General features: G+C 36.7%; 2 protein-coding genes across 2 annotated transcripts; both read right to left on the reverse strand.

Moving 5' to 3' along the window:
• Positions 1-5,119: 5,119 nt before the first annotated feature.
• si:rp71-45g20.4 lies at positions 5,120-8,860 on the reverse strand. The gene is made up of 6 exons (XM_021478960.3): positions 6,542-8,860; positions 6,252-6,348; positions 6,073-6,148; positions 5,816-5,904; positions 5,479-5,618; positions 5,120-5,383 (listed from the first exon to the last, which is right to left on the reverse strand). Exons 1-5 carry the CDS (start codon positions 6,699-6,701, stop codon positions 5,519-5,521), a joined length of 522 nt encoding a protein of 173 aa, XP_021334635.1. The 5' UTR covers positions 6,702-8,860; the 3' UTR covers positions 5,120-5,383; positions 5,479-5,518.
• Positions 8,861-9,772: 912 nt separating this feature from the next.
• On the reverse strand, positions 9,773-17,709 carry dbr1 (debranching RNA lariats 1). Its single transcript, NM_199653.1, is given in 8 exon segments — positions 9,773-10,860; positions 13,200-13,345; positions 13,433-13,510; positions 15,310-15,534; positions 16,234-16,319; positions 16,408-16,488; positions 17,071-17,195; positions 17,375-17,709. Coding segments are annotated over 8 exon segments (1,707 nt in total). The 5' UTR covers positions 17,572-17,709; the 3' UTR covers positions 9,773-10,091.
• Between the last annotated feature and the right edge of the window lie 2,366 nt (positions 17,710-20,075).

Raw genomic sequence — 20,075 nt, forward strand, 5'->3', positions numbered from 1 at the left:
GGTGAAGCTCTCAGCATCACTGATGCACAGAAGCCCTCACAGCACGTCAAGCTGCAAACCATGTGAGGGACCCTAACCTAACCTACCCTATACTAACCTATCACTGACCGACCAACACTCAGAGGAGTCCAGCAACTGACCAGCAACACCAAGAGACCGCTCAGAAAACCCTGCAAAGCGCATGTCAAAAACACAGAAAACTTTCCAAAACAACCTGACAACCAGAACCCAAGAGCCACATCAGCAACCATCAAAACATTCAGCAGAGTGATAAAAACTTTGAATGAAAAGAAAACTTAATGTAAACACTTCTATAACTATATACAGTATGTACATACGTGCCCTTGATCTTTCATGGGACACTATGATGGCTCAGTGTCTGGGCTTCTTTCTTCGGGGTTCCTCCTCGGGTAGTGGCTCTCCACTGATGTCCACGTGGAATTGAGGAGCGCTGCTGCTTCCGCTGGACCTGCTCTCCGTGATCAAGACTCGTCCATCAGGCAGCTCGGTCTCCAGCAGCGTAGGCCGGTGGAGCTTCTCCCACAGCCGTTGCTTGATCCCCAGGCCTCGCTTGAAGCGGTAGCGGCTGCAGCCGGTCTCCACGACGGAGCGAAAGATGTGCTGATAGTCCTGCACGCTTCTGCCGTGGATGGAGAGCTGCTGCTCCTGCTGACACTCGTTCACTGAGGAAGACACTGATGCTGCTGCTGCTGCTGCTGCGGGACGGAGGACAGGGAGGGCCGCCGCGTTCATCAGGTGTCGCTTCTTCAGCGCTGGGTCAGAGATGCAGCTGTAGGTGTGATCTGACCTGACCGCCGCTGCGAGCTGCTCAACGGTAGAGACGCCCTGTAGCCAGAAGTGACTCGTGTGTGCGGGGAGAGCCCTGGTTCTTCTTGAGCGACGCTGCTCCATCAAGATGACCCAAGAACAACTTTCCAAAGTAGAGAAACTGATCAAACTTTTCAAAAGTTGTCGAGAGTTTGTTGCGAGACGATCGGGTCAGAACCAGCTGTGTATATTAAAGATCAACTCAAGTTGCTGTAGAGACAGAATGACGAGCCTCATTTAAATGTAAACAATATTTAATATCAGCAGTGAATTAATGAAATCAGCACGAACTCGTGCTTTTATAATTGAGTTTTTATTAAATGCAGTAGCTAAATATCTAAATTATGATTATTAAATAAAATGCTGGTCTTATATAAATAAAAAATAAAAAATAAGCATAAATGGGCGTTTTTTATATGGACGAATGTTGACCACTGAAAATCGTCACAGGTTTCAGAAATCTGGTCATGTTAGTGAATATTACCATTGATTTTTGTTTGCTTTTGGGATGGTTTGCGTTTCATTAAAAAAAAAACACTGAACTAATATTCTCGTTTCTATATTTGCTTCATAATTAACTAGGCCTATATCAGTCCAACCGGGACTTTAGCAATGACATTGTTCTTTTGATGCTTTGTATACTTAAATTTTCATAATTTTCCTGCACTGACTGGGTGATTTAATATTTTTATAGTATTATTAAAATTATTAATCATAATAATGCTATAAGCAATACAATAAACCAAAATACATTCCAAAAAATAAAAATCAAAAATATAAACCAGTATCAGATACAACGACAACCAGCATTAATAAGATTAAAAAAGCTAAATATACTACAGTTTATTTTGATTAGCTATTAGCTTATTAGGTCAGGGAAGTGCTAATCATTCATTCTGAGTGAAGGTTTTTATTTATTATTATTAAAATAGCTTTAAGAAACTTAAAACAACCATGCCAAATAAAAAATATGTAAATATGCGTGCCCTAAAACATATTGGTTTATTTGACTATGGCAATTGTATTTATTTACATTTTATTTAATGGTTTACTTTTAGGCTATTACAAAATATTAACCACTTTCATTGACCAATGTGCTCTCCAACAAATAAACAGAAAGGGAAACAGAAACTAAATAGTAAAAAATGTATTTGAAAACATAAAAGTCTTTAATCTAGACCAAAAGATATTGTTGTACAGAGCTCGTCTTATTGACTGTGGTAAGGCTCATTTATACACATATATACTGTGTATAGAGGAAAATAGGATGCAATATTTCAAGTTTATTTAAAAAGCTGTGCATATCTTCAACATTAAATGAATATGAAATAAACTTTTTATAATAAAAACTGACTCCAGGATCATATCAATGTTTGAACTGTAGTTTACAGATTTGTATTTAAAATTGAATGGCAAAGCCACAAAACGAATAAAATAAACAAAAAATAGTGTGATGTGACAAATCTGATTAACAAACTAAAATTATATCATTAAAATAACAGAGAGGGAAAATTACAAACACAGGAAAAAAAATGTATGTTTTTTACTTCCCAGTCCCAGACGTTCCTGAAATGTCATAATCACATGTCCAAGTGTTTCTTTACAACAGTATGAAAATCGCCCCTGGTGGTGATGTGATCAGGACTGTAGCTGGAGAGGCAGGAAGTGTTGCTGGGAAAGAGGCCGATTGGTTTGAGCTCTCTGTGCTTTCCTCTCCTGAAAGAAGCAGAAATTAATTCAATATACAAATTAGTTTATGTGCAAAATACTGACTATTGGGACCACAGAATTCAAATGAAGATTGCACAAATCTGACTGTGATGAAACAATTAAGCCAATTTCTCAACATGGTAAATGTTCTTAATTTTATAATTAAAGAGGTTTTGCACACTTGGTCAAACGTTTATGAGTGAAAGTTGATTGATTCATATATTTTTCCTAAATATATGAAATCTTATTTTAAAAATGTGCTAAAGTTATAAAGTGCTAAATATATTTAAATTAGCAGATCTTTAATATTATATATATATATATATATATATATATATATATATATATATATATATATATATATATATATATATAATATTATATATATATAGTATTATATTATATAATATTATATATATATATATATATATATATATATATATATATATATATATATATATATATATATATATATATATATATATATGTGTGTGTGTGTGTGTGTGTGTGTGTGTGATGAGATGCATCATGTCGTTTATCTGTTTGTGCAGTCAGTACCTTTTATTTCTGAATCGTCTGGCATCGTACTTGAAGCCAAGTCATTTAGCCGAAGGCATAGTTGTCCTAGAACGAGTAGTTTGTTGATCAAATTCCACATTTTGATGAGGCAAAACACATCTTGGATGTTTTATTTACTATTTTAGGTGAAAAACAAAATAATGAGATTTGTGTAAAATCTAAAGTTAACCAAGTCCAGCCCGCCATCTTGTCCTGCCTCTCAGTTCTCTTAAGCCTTGAGCCGGCTCTGTGAAGTGGCCTCCTTTGGGCTCATCATTGAAGACCGGACGAGCTGCAACATTTCGTTCTCCCAGGTTCTGGGAGTAGATGAGCATGTCATCGGTCTAGACTATGGTCAACTTGTGAAGTTACTCATACACCTCAGCTTATGGCATATTACCATTCAAATTAAACGTTTCCAGCAGAATATGACGCTCTAAAAAAACTCCATCAGCACTGGTAACTATGAAAAACACGACTGAACACTAATGGTATACTCAACACTTTTCACTGACATTTGAAGGATCACCTGACGTTAAAGACTGAAGTAAGAACTCTGGAGGAACATCAAATTTTAACACGGAAGAGTTTTTTTTCTCCCAAATTAAAGCAATATTTCTTAATCTTGTTGTTTTTTTTACTGTACAGTTGCCCCAGGTTTGGATCAGGTGTGATGCCTGCTCATCTGACCTTTGACCTCGGCACTCAACTGCTGCCAGTTTTCTTTCAATGCCATGAGATTTCTGAATTCTACATGCAGGAACCGATGCATTCTTTTTTTTTTTTTTATTTCTTTAAACAAAACAGATATGGCAGACACGGCCAAACATCGAAACTTTGGAGGACGTCTAGGAAAAAAAGCACCATATCATCAAGGTGAATAAAAGGTTTGATCAAAGCGTGCATTTACACACATTCATTTAAATATGGACAAAACCAACATTGGGTTATTTTTGTTATTAGATTTAAAACACGTGGACCCTATTTGACCCAGTGTTCATATATACATATTTTTATGAATGAATAATTTCGCATATAAAAGATAATAAAAGACTGACTAGACAGATTAGATGGATCAATAGACAGATTGACACGTGTAGTCATTCGTTCTTGTGTATTTGATGACTAGCTTCCAGTAGTATCTGGCTGCAGACTTGCATGCAACCTGAGACACAATGCACTCAATGGAGCTAGTGAGGTCACTGTGAGAGGCGGGGTTAGGGGTGCACACTCACTGACAGCCTAGATTTTAGCCTCGTTTTAACCAAGCCGTCTGTTAGACTTTTAACCCTTATGTATTGTTCAAGTGGCTGTTTTTGCCCCCAATGACCTCCATTATAACTAAACTTGTTTTAATTGCAAAGCCATGACACCAGATAGTAACTCATTCTTTATTGTTGGTGGTTTCCCTGTTGGGATGAGATAAAACTAGTCATTTTTACTTTTGATCGTCAGTTGGCACCTTTAAGCGCCCCCCAAAAAAATGCTTGCTGGGATGGTACCACGAGGCTGTGCTCACTTCTGGACAGAGGGGGTGTAGACTTGCAGCTAGTGCCGGTAAGAGGTGCAGACGCTGAGGCTGTTCTGTATGCGAGTGTTGAGGTTTTGAAACATCAGCTGACAACGTGTAGGTAGAGAGTAGCAGGTTCTGGGAGTAGATGAGCATGTCACCGGTGTAGACTTTGACCAACTTGGGAAGTCACTCACAAGACCTCAGCATATGGGACATTACCATTAAAATGAAACGTTTCCAGCAGAATATGACGCTTTAAAAAAAAACTCCATCAGCACTGGTAACTATGAAAAACACGACTGAGCACTAATAGTATACTCAACACTTTACACTGACATTTGAAGGATCACCTGACATTAAAGATTGAAGTAAGAACGCTGAAAAAACATCCGATTTCAGCACAGAAGAGGTTTTCTTTTCCTAAATTAAAGCAAAACTTCATAATATTGTGTTAATGAATTAATTAGTGTGTGTTGCACTGCTGGAGTGAAGGTTAACCAGTCCACACAGTTCATGCAGCTATAATCTTTATTATCTTTTACTAAGAAACTATGTACAATATTTACACGTTGGCTCCAGGTCTCTTGGATGAAGATCTCTCAGCGACGTGGTCTCTTCTGGTCGCCGCGCGTCTCTGGTGGAGAGGGGGAGCGGGACCGTTTCCCTTCGGCGTCCCGGACCGAAGATGCCGCACCTGCTGAGGACGAGGAGGGCAAAGGCTCGGTCTGGCAGGAGAAGGACGGACTCTTTCTCTTCTCAGCAGCATAGGCCTCACTGAACAGATCGAGCGCAAACACACACAAGCAGACATCATGTGAGATTTGGACAAACACTAGAACATGCGGCTATGCCAAGTACAGTTTACTCACGCGTCTATGATGGGAATGACGTATCTGCCGCTGCCGTCTATCATGACTCCCTTTCGGTCTGGGTCATCCACCTCCAACAGGAAGCTGCGGGGAATCCCTGTGCTCCTCCGGATGCGCTTGTGCGGAGCAGAGCCGCTGCCCTGTGAATTGAGGAGTGACAGTCAAACTCTGAGCAAACAATCTGACTGATGAGGACAAGAGCTCAAGTTCACAGCAACCGTGAGCTTGGAAAACCCAGTTACCACATTAGTGGGGCAGTGCCTAATGTGGTGTCCCGGGATCCAAAGTAGCTTCATGGCCTCACTAGTGAATATCAGAACCATGAGAATCCGCTCACCTGCTGGAGTAGTAGCACAGGCTGGACTGGTACATCACCGCTTTCAGCTTGTCCTCCTCTGACGCCTTTGCCTCAGCCAGATTCTCAGTCTGTTTCACAGGCATTTGCACATTTAAATCTTTTTCACCCTCAACCCTTCAAACACCCTCAAATCTCCCTAAGAAGCTGAGTGTATGTATGTGTGTGTGTGTGTGTGTGTGTGTGTATTGTGTGCTTTACATTGCGTTTTGCTATTCTGCTATTCATTTGTTCAATACCTTCAACAACTGCTCCAGTGAGAGGAGTGAAGGATCACCTCTTGGTGAAGGTTCACCCCATCGTCCAGCTTGATGTCTGCAAAACAAAGGAGCATGTGTGACTAAAACACCAGGGACAGACCAGGAGTCTTCATATAACATCTAACAGAGGACGCTTGTGCTCATTTCACAGCACTTACCCAACAAATCTTCTGTTTGAGGACTTCAGTCCCGCCGCAGGGATCCGTCTGATGATGACCGACGTGTTTTTCGGGATGAGAGCATCATCTGTGTATTCTGACAGCAAAATAAAATCAGAATCAGCAAATGATTATTGAGCACGGTATACTTTGAGAGCCATTAGCCTTTTAAAACAGTCAAAACATCACTACGTGTCAGCATCAGCACCACCTTACAGCTTCCAGAAGTGTCTGATATAACGCATCTAATGTTAGTGTAGAACAGTTGAAGTGTCTTTTCCTCAACTCACCTTCATCAGTTTGGGCGTTGCTGATCTTCAGCTGGCAGAACTTCAGCCTCTTGCTCCTCATGATCTGCCGCTTCAGCTCTCCCGCGGTGATGTTGAGGCCTTCAAACCGGAGCGAGTCGTAGGCGAGTCGACTCTGGAACCTGTAGTGAACACAAGACATACTGAACACAAACACAAAGCACAGCGTAATAAAAAGGGTCAAACCTGAATGATGGGAACAGCAGGCGATCAATCGACGTATCCAGCGATCAATAATGTCGATAATCCGGAAAAATTGTCACGAAGGATGCAGAGATCAGATGCCAATCAGCTTAACCTCGCAAAAACGGAAATGCTTGTAGTTTCTGCCAACCCGACTCTACACCATAACTTTTCAATCCAGATGGACGGGGCAACCATTACTGCATCCAAAATGGTGAAAAGCCTTGGAGTAATGATTGATGACCAACTAAACTTCTCTGACCACATTTCTAGAACTGCTCGATCGTGCAGATTCGCACTCTATAACATCAGAAAGATCCGACCCTTCTTATCTGAACATGCAGCTCAACTCCTTGTTCAAGCTCTTGTTCTCTCTAAACTGGATTACTGCAACTGTCTACTAGCTGGGCTTCCAGCTAACTCTATCAAGCCTCTTCAACTGCTCCAGAACGCAGCAGCACGAGTGGTCTTCAATGAACCTAAACGAGCACATGTCACTACACTGCTAGTCCGTTTGCACTGGCTGCCAGTTGCTGCTCGCATCAAATTCAAAGCTCTGATGTTTGCCTACAAAGTGACTTCTGGCCTTGCTCCTTCTTATCTGCTCTTACTTCTGCAGATCTATGTGCCCTCCAGAAACTTGTGTTCTGTGAATGAACGTCGCCTCGTGGTTCCATCCCAAAGAGGGAAGAAATCACTTTCGCGAATGCTCACTCTCAATCTGCCCAGTTGGTGGAATGAACTCCCTAACTGCATCAGAACAGCAGAGTCACTCGCTATTTTCAAGAAACGACTAAAAACTCAACTATTTAGGCTCCATTTCACTTCCTAATCTGCAATTGCCTCTCTGGATATCACACAAACTTATCATTGTGATAATTATAACAAAATACGTCATTATCCAAATGGTTTAATGCAATGTATTACTACTGAATATTAATAAAAAATATTCATACCCAAGTTTAATTAATTAATTCCAAAATTCTGAGTGAAAAGATGTCCATTTGGGCACTGTAAATTTAAAGTGTCTCCTGTAATGTTGTTAGATTATCAACAGTGGACCTCAGTCAATCAATATTTATTTACAATGCTAATGTTTTAATAACATCAAACAGTCATGCCAACTAAAAACTGTTCTAATAAATGTGCGTACATAAACAGAGACAAAGCAAAATCTTTTTGATTTGCATGAAAAGTATATTTTCACAGTCAAATAAATTATATTAGGGCTGCACAATATACACTGAAAAAAAATAACTCAAGATTTACTTTAAAAAATCCTCGTAACAATTAGCACTAATAAATTTGAAGTAAATTTAACATTCTTATATTAGATACAATTAACTTGTCAATATCATGTAAAATGTATACTTGATGTTTAATCGAAAACCCCTAAATTACAAAGTAAAAGTTAATAATATTTAATTTTGAGTCTATATTTATTTAAATTAATTAATTAATATCAAGTTCATGTTTTAGCAAAAGATACACTGCTTTTTAAAAATAATTTAAATAAATCTTATTAGTTACAAATTAGTACATCAACGCACATTTTCACTGACTTGGAATGTCGCTTTAGTTAAATTTTTACTTAAAAAAATCCTTACTGATCTTAAAATTAGCGTTAGCATATGGGTCTTTGAGTGAAGCATCAAATATTAATGTTGAAAAATGCCAAGATCCAAAGCATGAGTGCTACTACACTGAATGGTGGCAAGCGCAAAACTAAAAGCACTTTCTCAAAAATCTTCTTAATCTTCAAACTAATGATGATTAAACTCTAACAAGTCTTTTTTTTTATTTAAACACCTAAATTTCCTTTTATTTTCAAAATATTCCACTTTTAATTCAGTTCCATGCAAAGCATTCTGGGAACTACACATCTATTATGACATATCAATGAATAAAATTAACTTAATATTACTAAGTTTGCAACAATTAAAAATATTTAAATATAACAAATAAATGAATATTAATATTTAACACTTACCACTTGTTTCATTTAATACATAAAGTAAATGTGTAAATATTAACTTACAAAATTCTAGTAATCCTTGACATTTAATATTAAAATAAGTTTAAATAGATGAGAGTAAAATTTATTAAATTTTACCACACCAAACAGTAATTTCTTTCAGTGTAGATTCAGCATCAATATCGTAATGTGCACCTCCACAAGTCACATCGCAAGATATGCAATGTTGAGTCTGGATTATAGTTGACCAGGAGCTACAGAATTTCATTTAATTACTGTAATTATATGGAATTTATACTATTTTTTTTGCCAAAAAAAAAAAAATCCTACTTAGAATTTTTGTCTCATCTGTAGTTCAAATATCTACATTTCAAAGCAAAAACATGATTTTTGTACTCACCCTATCTGGCAGATCATTTAGTTTAGGGAAAAACTCTTAATTTTGTCTTATTTCTTCTGAAGTTGAAAACAAAACAATATTTTTACTTGCTCTAAGAATTTTTTGATATTTGGACTAGAATAGAGACAAAATTTGTTCATTCATTCATTTTCTTTTCGGATTAGTCTCTTTATTAATCCAGGATCGCCACAGTGGAATGAACCACCAAATTATACAGCACGTTTTACGCAGCGGATGCCCTTCTAGCTGCAACCCATCTCTGGGAAACATCCATACACACTAATTCACACTCAAACACTGCAGACAATTTAGCCTAAATGCAGGGAGAACATGCAAACTTCCACACAGAAATGCCAACTGACCCAGCCGAGGCTCGAACCAGCGACCTTCTTGCTGTGAGGCGACAGAACGACCTACTACACCACTGTGTCCCCAACAAAAGTAAGAAAAGCAATTTTTTATTTTGCATTGTGATTATTCAATTTCTGTACCTGAATACTGTTAGACTCTCCAGAAAACAGTCAAACTGTGCCATTTCGTGAAAAAAATTCAAATCGCAATATTTATTGAAAAAAATATCATAATAGAATTTTTTTCCAATATCATGCAGCCCTCAAGTATATTTATAAAAAAATGACAGGATCATAAATATATTTTTTTAGAATTTGATTTACAGTTTATTTTGTATATACAACTGAATGGTAAAGCCAAATCAATCACTACAAAACTAATAAAACAGCAATCAAAGCTGAGTGTGACAATTGACTAACAAAATAGAATTTTTTAATTAAAACCAATTACAAAGGGGGGAAAAAAGGACAAATACGAGATAAAAAATTCACAAATGGTTGTGATGTTGCTTTGCACAAATGAAAAAACGTAGTTCCCTGACATTCCTGTAGTAAGCAAAACAAGAATAAAAGAAAAAAAAGTGTGTTTTCTGATTTGCTGCTGTAAAACTATCCATCATTAATCTAGCTGTCGCTCTCTTCATCCTCGACTGCGGTGTAGATGCTCTGGTTTCTGCGTTTGATTTGAGGTGTGCCGCCCGTCCGACCTGCTGAGCTCTGTGTCGTCTCTCCGCTAGTGCGTTTGGGGACTCTGGCCGCTGTGAAGGCTCCCTCCTCCTCTGAGCTGCCCTGAGAAACACATGCTGAAGGAGGGGGAAGAGAAAGACGTGGTAAAGAGTGCAGCGGAGCCTCCGTCTTTGGTTTGGCACACGGGGCAGGCAAGATCAGTCTTTTAGCAGTCTCTCTCTGGGGGCTGCTGTCTCTATCACTGTCCTGACTTCCCACCTGGCCTTCTGGAACCACCGCATCCATCCCTTTCCCCTCCCCACATCCCACTCCCCCATCTTCCTCCTCTTCCCATTCATCCTCAATGGTGATTTCATCGGGGTTGTAGGAGCTGGAGAGACCAGAAGTGTCACTGGGGAAGTCGCTGGGTTCGTCTGCGCTACCTGTGCTGTCCTCCTCATCCTCTTCTTCAGTCGCTCCTTTGCCTCCGCGCTCCCCATAGATCTGCCCGCTCTGCCCAGCCAGGATGTAGATGTCTGTCAGGTTGAGAGTGGCACACAGCTCTGTGGTTTGAGGGTTGGTGGAGTAGGCTGGAACGGCATGGGGTTGAGGTTGGCTGGGGTCATAGGCGGGCACGGTCAGGCTGAAATTTTCAGGGATGCAGAGATCACCGCTTAAATCGCTCACAACCTCCATCATGGCCTCCTCTGATGCACTGAAATCCCACCTGAAAGAAACAAAGGAACAAGAGAGCGACATATTTCTGCTGGTTTCACAGCAAACTCACAGAGAACACAAGCATCATTTGGTCACACATGCTGCATCCTAATTCGCATACCACCCACCCTAAATAGTATTCGAAGACAGAATTGACTCTTCGCTAAGCCCCACCCTCCTTAGTTACTGTTGTTACGTCTGTCAAGCTTTCAAGCCTGGCACGTCTATTACAATATGTATGCGCTGGTGTCAGACATTCCCAGGGAGATAATTAGTCATTTTTAATGAACAGGTGAGATTAGAAGCAAGCCAGACAAAAAAAGACTGCAGGAGGCATTACAGGGGTATATTTACAATATAATAATAATAATAATAATAATAATAATATTACGCAACCGATTACAGAATGATTTAATTAAAATTGAAGCTACAGCCTAGCTGCCTCATACACTGACCATTCAACTGCTTAGTTCATGCATGGCACGGTAAGTGAAATGTAAAAATAATCTAAAAATATCAAATTAAACTGTGATTTCTCTTTTCTTTTTAACTAAAAAGTCTGATAGACTAATTGTTGTGCATTAAAATATTTACCCTACCAGCAAATATTAATCTGACACCAAATATATAAAAAAAAAAACACACAAAATATAAAAGAAGACACTAACCCACTATAAAGCCGTCAGCAATGACTAAATCTCCAAAACACAGATAAAAACATCTGTGAATTGTACCTCCGACAGGGGCATGAGAGTTTAAAATGACTGAAAAACAGCTGCGGGTGAAGTACATTAATTGATCACAAGTGCCCAGTTTGTGATCATGGGTCCGTTCTTTGTACCTCGTTTAAATGATCTAAGATGATTTGGCAGATCCTGGATCTTTTAATCTTGACAATTGATCTCTGGCTAATCTGGTTCTTCAAATAAGTTTGCGAATCAGATTAAAATGCCTGGATGAATTGATCTAAGATCACTGCGTGTGTTATGAAGGACTATGTATTGATCCTCGAAATCATGATCAACAATGCAACGATTGGCGGATGGCACAGCAGCAGTGAACAGTTTGTTAAATATGACATGCAATAACTTTCCACATTTGTTGTGGTCTGCAGGCTTTACACTTTCATATGTCAAGACTATTCATTATGTATTTCATTGCATATCAATGTATTTAGTTCTACTTTTAGAGAATATTTTCTTTATTATAGTAGTCTAAGTCTACTCAAGTTTTTTTTAATCGGCGTAAGAAATAACTGTATAAAATAATTTTGCATCAAAAAAACGTTTTGATATTGGTAAAGGAGTCTGCAACTTTTGCGAAGCATCAAATCACTGGTATATTAGCGGTCAAAACATGTGCATGACTGAATAAATTATTATCCTTTTTAAAAAAAATTTTTTAAGTTGAATAATAAGCATCTAAAAATATCATATCAATAAATGTTTTCTTTGAACCACCAGGTGGCAGTCTTTGTACTTTTATTTCGGAGTGCAGATTGCATAATATACATTTACTCATTTCCCAAGTGTATATAAATACTGTAAAAAAATATCAGAATTACATACTTTAAGTATTATCTTTGCTTGAACTGACCCGATCTAATCCTGTTTGAATAGTCCTATATGAAATGAACCTGCATCCAAGCAGGTTTGAGTTACCAGAACTGTTGCTATGACAACAACAACAAAATTGATTAATTCACGTACGAAGAACGGCCCCCATATCTCTGTTTTGTTCTGCTGATACGTAGTCCAAATATTCGTAGCTTGAAACAGATAGAAATATGACTGAATTGTGCTGCTGTGTTTGGACATTTACCCGAGGAGATTTCTCTGCGTAAAAGATTCATGAACTGCAGATTACCCTGCTGCTGCTTCTCTAATAGTGTAATTAAATATGAAAGAAATGTCTCAAGATGACTGACTTAACTAAGCAACAACATATTTGTCCGTTAATTAGGAAGTAGTATATCCCAAAGCTTGCATACTTTTTTTTTTTTTTTTAAACACCAAAGTTTATAATTTCTCTTCACTAAAATAGTACATACTTCTGGGTCATAGTACAGGTATGCAGATTGAGACGCAGCATCACTCCAGATTACTCACGTTCTTAGTCTCATGCAAATTCAAGAACTCAGGAACTTGCAGGGAAGATACGATTGAGGCCGAGCAATTGAGACAAACGTCATTTGTGATGCCTAATTTATTACATTTTCCTCTATTCATGTTCTTGCATTGACTTTGTATGTAATCTACTAGCGCAAATACTTTGATTCGCTTTGAGCAATAGACGATCATTACAAAAACAATGCAAACATAGATGTGATTATTGTAATGGGTTTTGTACCTGCTGTGAAGTCCATTGTCCTGTGGAGGGTTCCAGAAATTGCAGGTTGGTTTTTGAAGGTTGTCGGTTGCCTTTAAGATGGCCAGCCACTCTGGATCATATTCAAGCTGCTCAGAGGAGCCTGGTCTGTCTGCTACTTCCACAATCTGCAATAACACAATGATTTGATTCACTACTTTGATCCAGATATTTCTTAAATCTATGCATGTTGATGGAAAAAGCAGGATCATTACCTGAAGGAAGTCTCTGTGTGGGAGACATTTGTCAAGAGAGAGAAACTTGGTGATCTTTGGCGCAGTGTTATTCTTAGCCTGAAGTGACAAACAGCATGTTGTTATTTACTTTAATCTCTGATATCTACATTTTACCCCGAGTCTAATGTTGATGTTTTTAACTAAATGTACATTTTTTATATATATATATATATATATATATATATATATATATATATATATATATATATATATATATATATATATATATATATATATATAGAAAGTGTAATAACGCAATTAATAGTAGTGCAAGTAAAGTTTATACTTGGATTCATATAACTTCTGAAAAATATAGGCGAGATAATCATCAATTATTAAAATCAACATAATTATTCAGAACTGTAATTATTAACATAATAAGCAATTAAAATCACAATCTTAACACCATGGATATCATCAATTCATCTATTTTTAGCAGTATGGCCAACCTCATTAGTTTGCATTGCATTCACCTGACCAGACCACTTTCTTCCAAACATAAACAGTCCAATCTTGATTATATTGGACCCATTTCATGCATTATCAAGTTATAAAATTATCATCAGGATGGCAATATTTTACATTAAAGTCTGCGATAAACTGTGTGCTGTGACACATTGCCCTGGTCACCACTGTTGTAACTGTTGATGATTTACTGCACTGTGGACCTGCAGTTGCTTAGAAAAACGATCAACAGTTTCTGCTTCCTTTTGAGCTGTAGATGACTGTTTATAATTTGGCCAATGGTACACCACTTTTTAAACGTACTCAGTAAACTCCAAGATCCAGCTCAACTCCATTTAAAAAAAAACTCTGATAAATTGGCAGCTGTTTCTATATGTACTGACTGAAAAGTAACCTTGTTAGTAGAGCTGCACGATTCTGGCTAAAAATGAGAATCGCGATTGTTTTGCTTAAAATAAAGATCACGATTTTCTCACGATTCTGTAGATGTAAAATAAAGGTATGGTAAAAACAAACATATGGCACAACCTCGATAATAGTATTATGTGTAGGTCTACTGGTTTCTATGAATAATTCTATTCTATATTATTCTATTCCTATAATAATTCTGATGTTGAATTATTATGTTTGAGATATATTCTTGCAATCTGTCATATTAGGCAATTTAATTCACTGGTAAAATCAGACATTTGCCATTATCAGATTATATTCAACAATATATTGGCTAGAGTAGTTATACTGACACTTTAAACATTTATTTTCAAGCACAACAGTGGGTTTGCTGTGAAAGAAAAAAACATCAAGTGCTTGTCGTAATCATAACTCTAAAATGCGATATGATCATTTAAATGAAGTGCACACTTTCGGTTTCATTTTGACTGCTAAGTACTTGTTCATGCTTCGCACACAGCTTCCAAACGATCATTCTGTGCCACAAACGGAACATTATTTACAACTGTATTACCTGTTACTCGCAAAATATGCAGGTTCTGTTCACGAAAGTAGACGCACGCACGTCTATCATTAAGTAGAGTGCCCTCTCTGTGATAACATGACATTTTTAGGTGAATTATACCTTATAAATACATTATGTGACTCATTCAACATCATTTGGAGGTGTCAATGTCACTGAGCAACGTTTGTAAAACAATGAAAAGACTTGCGCAGCCGCCTTTTCTTCACTTCTCTCCTGAACTTGAAAATATGATTGGCAGAATCGTAGAAATGCTGGATTAAGATCGTCTAGGGGGTCGAATCGAGATTGCGATCTTTTAACGATTACTTGTGCAGCTCTACTTGTTAGGTTGCCAGATAGAGGCTCGTCATAATATTATGCCTGACAACATATTTGTTATCTGTGACAGTGTGACTGACTGTGAATGTCGACCCACCTCGTGCTGCATCAATGCAGCAAACTTGACGTGCAGGTGAGCTGAGAACCAGTAGCTAGGCTGCAGGTGCTCTAGAAGATCAGCTGCTGCAGGGCTGCCCAATGTACTGCTCTCCACCTCCTGTCTGAGGAACTTCTTCTGGCGCAGAAGAGCATTTGTGTTTCCGTAGTGATAAATGCCCCGTGGCCAATCATGTGTCATGAAGATGTCTATGGGCATCTTGATCTGTAGAAATGAAGTTAGAAGTTACACAAAATCTTTAATTACACTGGATTTAAGGTGAGTGTAAGTGCAGCCATTTGTGAATTTAAAGTGTTTGCTAGAATATTTTCTATTCTACTTACAGTTATTTCTAACTGAACTAACTTGTTTTGCTGCTCAATATTGCAAACTAGAATTTCGCATTCTTATCCAGTTATGTTATTGTATGGTCTCAAATCACAATAACACTGGTTTGTAGTGCTAAAACATTATCGTCTACTGCACTTTGTTCCAAATCTTTAGATTTTCCAACAGCTGCTAAAGAATCATAAGTCTCACACATACTCCGAAAACAGCAAACAATTTCACACACACATAGTCTATTAGTAAAACCTTACCAGTAAATTGCTGGAATTCTGCTGTTTTTTTAATTTTGTTTACCAGTAAAGTTGTTCTAGTAATTTTACAGCAATTTACCAGTATTATTGTGTGAAACTTAAAAGCTGTGAAAAAAATATTTATTCATTAATTATTTAAGTATTTAAGTATTGATTATTTATTTATTATTTTTAATAATTTATTATTATTATTATTATGAAAAGTAATTGAAATGTGTCGTTCCTGATTTTACTTTTTCTGAAACTACATCCTTATTTTTACTTGTATATGATGTCCAGACTAGTCTAGACCACATCAAATTACAAAACAATAAATAAAAAGTACCTGCTTAAGCTTGAAGACATCAATATTCCTTATGTGGTACACACTGCGCAGGGTTTCTGGGTTGTATGGTGGGAATTCAAAGTGTCCTAAAATTACATTAAAATAGTTTTTACAAAAAAAATCTTATTTGGTTCTTTAATTCTTTTGGGTTGAAAATAATACTGTATAACTTACCTTTCTTGAAATCATGGGATTTAAATATTCCAGAAAGACCACCAATCCGAACACCTTTATAGCGTATGACACCCGCATAACCTGATAAAGCGGAAATATTGGATCAGCTGAGAACAAAATCAAGACTTTTTTTTCTACTGTTACTTACTCAAACATTTGTAATTAAATCATGATTTAAATTAGCAAAGTTCAATAACACATGCAATAAGACACTAGCACAGACAACTAGCAAGACATATCACACAAAAAAGTCTGTGTATAATGCTTTTTTTCCATGCTGATATGGTAATAAATTTAAATGAATCAAAAGTGGTGGTTGAGAGTGTTTCAAGAAAGAAAATGTAAGACTTTAAGGCTCAGGTAAGAAAAGAGTAATAAACTATTTTAAGGGAATGGAATACATTGATATGTTTTCAAAATGTAAATAAATTATATTAGCAACATTTACACACTCAAGTAAATGTGTTACAAATGTTTAGATGTTTGTATAGTAAATGAAAAACATAAAACGTAATAATTTGTTGCAGTGTTTGGCTTGTTAATGCTATGGCTTCTTGAATTTTTGGCTTAACTTAAGACCAACAGAAATCACTGTGCATCTCTAACCAAAACAAAAATCCATTTAATCTAACTGCATTGCCTGAATATTTATTGAAGATTCACCCAAATAATAGATGTTAGGAGCCACCCAGCCTCCATATGGAAGCTCTTGCAGATGGTTTGATGCCTCGTGGTTTCCACCAATGAAAATCGTCAGGACAGGAGCCTTTTTTTCACCAGAGTAGTACCTTAGAAAACAAATTGACGTCACGTGAGGAAATAATGTTAACTTAACAAACTAACTTAGCAATATATAAACAGAGACTATGTATATTATCAGTTGACTTTGTACAATGTAAATCTATCTATCCAAGTTATCTATTTATCTATCTATCTATCTATCGAATAACAGCAGGCGTTTGCTTACTTGTAGAAAGTCTGCATGTGTCTGTATTTGGCAGGCACCGCCATACACTTCATGTCTCCCTCATTTCTGACAGCCTGGAAGTCTCCGCAGCAGAGCAGCAGATCCACCTTCACACCGTCTTTATTCTCCAGGTAACTGATGCTCTCATAGATCTTGTCCAGCTCTCCATGACAACAGCCTTCCACTGCCACCTTCATCTCTAATGCACAGCGTAACACTAAAAGACGACAAAACGCGTGATCCACCACACATACGGTTTACCTTTGCATTTTAGTCATTTGACAATAATCCTTCCAGCAGCAGTTTTGCCCCCTTCACACACATGCTATTCTGCACATGCGCAAACTGGTCATGTGACCTGTGTACGAAATTAATTTTACACTCTTCATTCGCACTTTCCTTAATGTTGTTTTTTTGTATTCTTCGTTAATAATAATACTACTGATAATATAATAAATAATTTACTGCGAACCAAACGGCATACGTGGAAGAGTGACACATTTTTTATTATTTAATTTACATAAGAATGAACAATACATCAAAATAGTTGTAGTTTAAAACAAAGGTAGAACACCGGTAACGTTTAGACGGAAGGTAAATTAATAAAAGAGTGCTACTTTCTAATACTAGTACTAATCCTTGTCTAATTCGGCAAGTAATGCATTCTGAATTAGAAAGTGAAAATACAATGTGAAAAGTGTAGCCGGCTGCATGCTTTGTCACGTTGTACACGTTACTTTTCTCAGCGCTGATCGGGGAAGACCAATCAAATTCACGTGTGTTTAATAAACAAACGATTTGTTTCACAAAATAAATAAATAAATAAATAAATTATTTAAAGATTGGTTTGATTAAGGTTTTATTATTTCCGAGTACCGATAATTTAAATTCATCTTTACAAAAATATATATTGTTTTACACACATTTCAGCGGTAAGAAATTCAGAAAAATCTTCCTGAGATTGGAAAACAGCCTAAAGTAAAGCTTCTCAAGTTATCTTTGTGAAGAGGTTGTTGTGTAGTTTTTATTGATTAATAGTTAAGATATGACTAGAAGCTTCTTGTTAATTACATACCATCTTAGTCATTTAGTCTACTGATCTAGCTACTGATCAGTGATTTAATCCCTTCATTTAAAAACGCATATCACTAAAGATAAAGACCTACTTGGCAAAGATGAACAATAAACATTTTACTAAAAGAAAATGTATTTTGAACAACTGGCAGGATGAGCAATAAATAAGATTTTTGGGTAAACTATGAAGGGACGAAAACACAATGAATCATTTATCCTGCAAAAGAGTTTCTAAGGTTAAAATCCAATATTGATGACTCAAATGCTGGGGTGGACTTGGTGATTTGGAGACAATTCCAATTCCAGGTATATCGGGTCCTAGCATTAAACTCAAAACATTCTCTCTAGACACAGTAAATTCATAATTATTAGCCCACTTTAATTTTTTTTATTTTTTAAATATCTCCCAAATGATGTTTAACAGAGCATGAAATTTTTCACAGTATGTATATTTTTTTTCTTCTGGAGAAAGTCTTATTTGTTTTAATTCCGCTACAATAAAAGCAGTTTTTAATTATTTATCACCATATTAAGGACAAAATTATTATCCTCTTTAGCTATATTTTTAACAGTCTACAGAACAAACCATCATTATACAATAACTTGCCTAATTACCCCAACCTGCCTAGTTAACCTAATTAACCTAGTTAAGCCTTTAAATGACACTTTAAGCTGTATAGAAGTGTCTTGAAAAACATCTAGTCAAATATTATTTACTGTCATCATTGCAAAGATAAAATAAACCAGTTATTAGAAATGAGTTATTAAACTATTATGTTTATAAATGTGTTAAAAAGTCTTCTCACGGTTAAACAGAAATTGGGGGAAAAAATAAACAGGGTTATAATAATAAACTAGAACCTAAAGTTCGTTGACGAACTTTGATGTTGGCTTGAGAAAGCCAACGTGACTGCGCCGGGGACTCAAAGGCAGTTGGCAGCAAGCACAGCGGTTGATAAGTGGTTGCTAGGCGGTTGCTAAGGTGTAGCTAAGGCATTCCTAGGTAGTTGCTAGGGTGTTCTGAGTGGTTTCTAGGCTGTTGCTAGGGTCCACTGGACTGTTAATCGGAAGGCCTCATTTACATTTTTGATCAAATCGAGAGAGAGAGAGAGAGAGAGAGAGAGAGAGAGAGAGAGAGAGAGAGGACTGATTTGTTCAGGTTGTTTAATGCAGATCACTATAGTATAGTTAGTATTTATAGTATATATTATAATCTGAACAAAATTACATTATAATAAATATCATATGAATAAAAATATTACATTAAAATACTAATGAAACAATAGCACATGCATTTAGTTAATTTGTCTTTTATTTAATCAGTCTTATAATTTTTGCAGTTAATATAGAGTACAGTCAATTTACAGTAATTTGCAGCATTATATATATAGTTATAGTTATATAGTTATATACAGTTTACAGGAAGAAAATCGCATTAAATACAATATTATAGGCCGTCTTCATCACGTGGTTAATTCAGACCAATGACGTTGTTCCACCCCACTGGCCACTAACACAATGTTATAATCGTAATATTTAGTTGTCATCACCTGGGTGATTTTATTTTATTTTTGGTACAGCATAGGCCAAAAGCTTGGCTTTCATTGTCATTATCACAAGTGAGGAG

The sequence above is a fragment of the Danio rerio genome, chromosome 9 (genome assembly GCF_049306965.1).
Source record: "Danio rerio strain Tuebingen ecotype United States chromosome 9, GRCz12tu, whole genome shotgun sequence".
Lineage (NCBI taxonomy): Eukaryota > Metazoa > Chordata > Actinopteri > Cypriniformes > Danionidae > Danio > Danio rerio.

What these genes read in the sequence shown, in the direction of transcription:
- si:rp71-45g20.4 (XM_021478960.3), bottom strand. Translation starts at nt 6,701, where the DNA reads ATGTCTTGTGTTCACTACAGGTTCCAGAGTCGACTCGCCTACGACTCG. An exon ending in CAACGCCCAAACTGATGAAG is followed by an intron (nt 6,349 to 6,541) that starts GTGAGTTGAGGA and finishes TTTTGCTGTCAG; the next exon opens with AATACACAGATGATGCTCTC. An exon ending in CTGTGCTACTACTCCAGCAG is followed by an intron (nt 5,619 to 5,815) that starts GTGAGCGGATTC and finishes CTCAATTCACAG; the next exon opens with GGCAGCGGCTCTGCTCCGCA.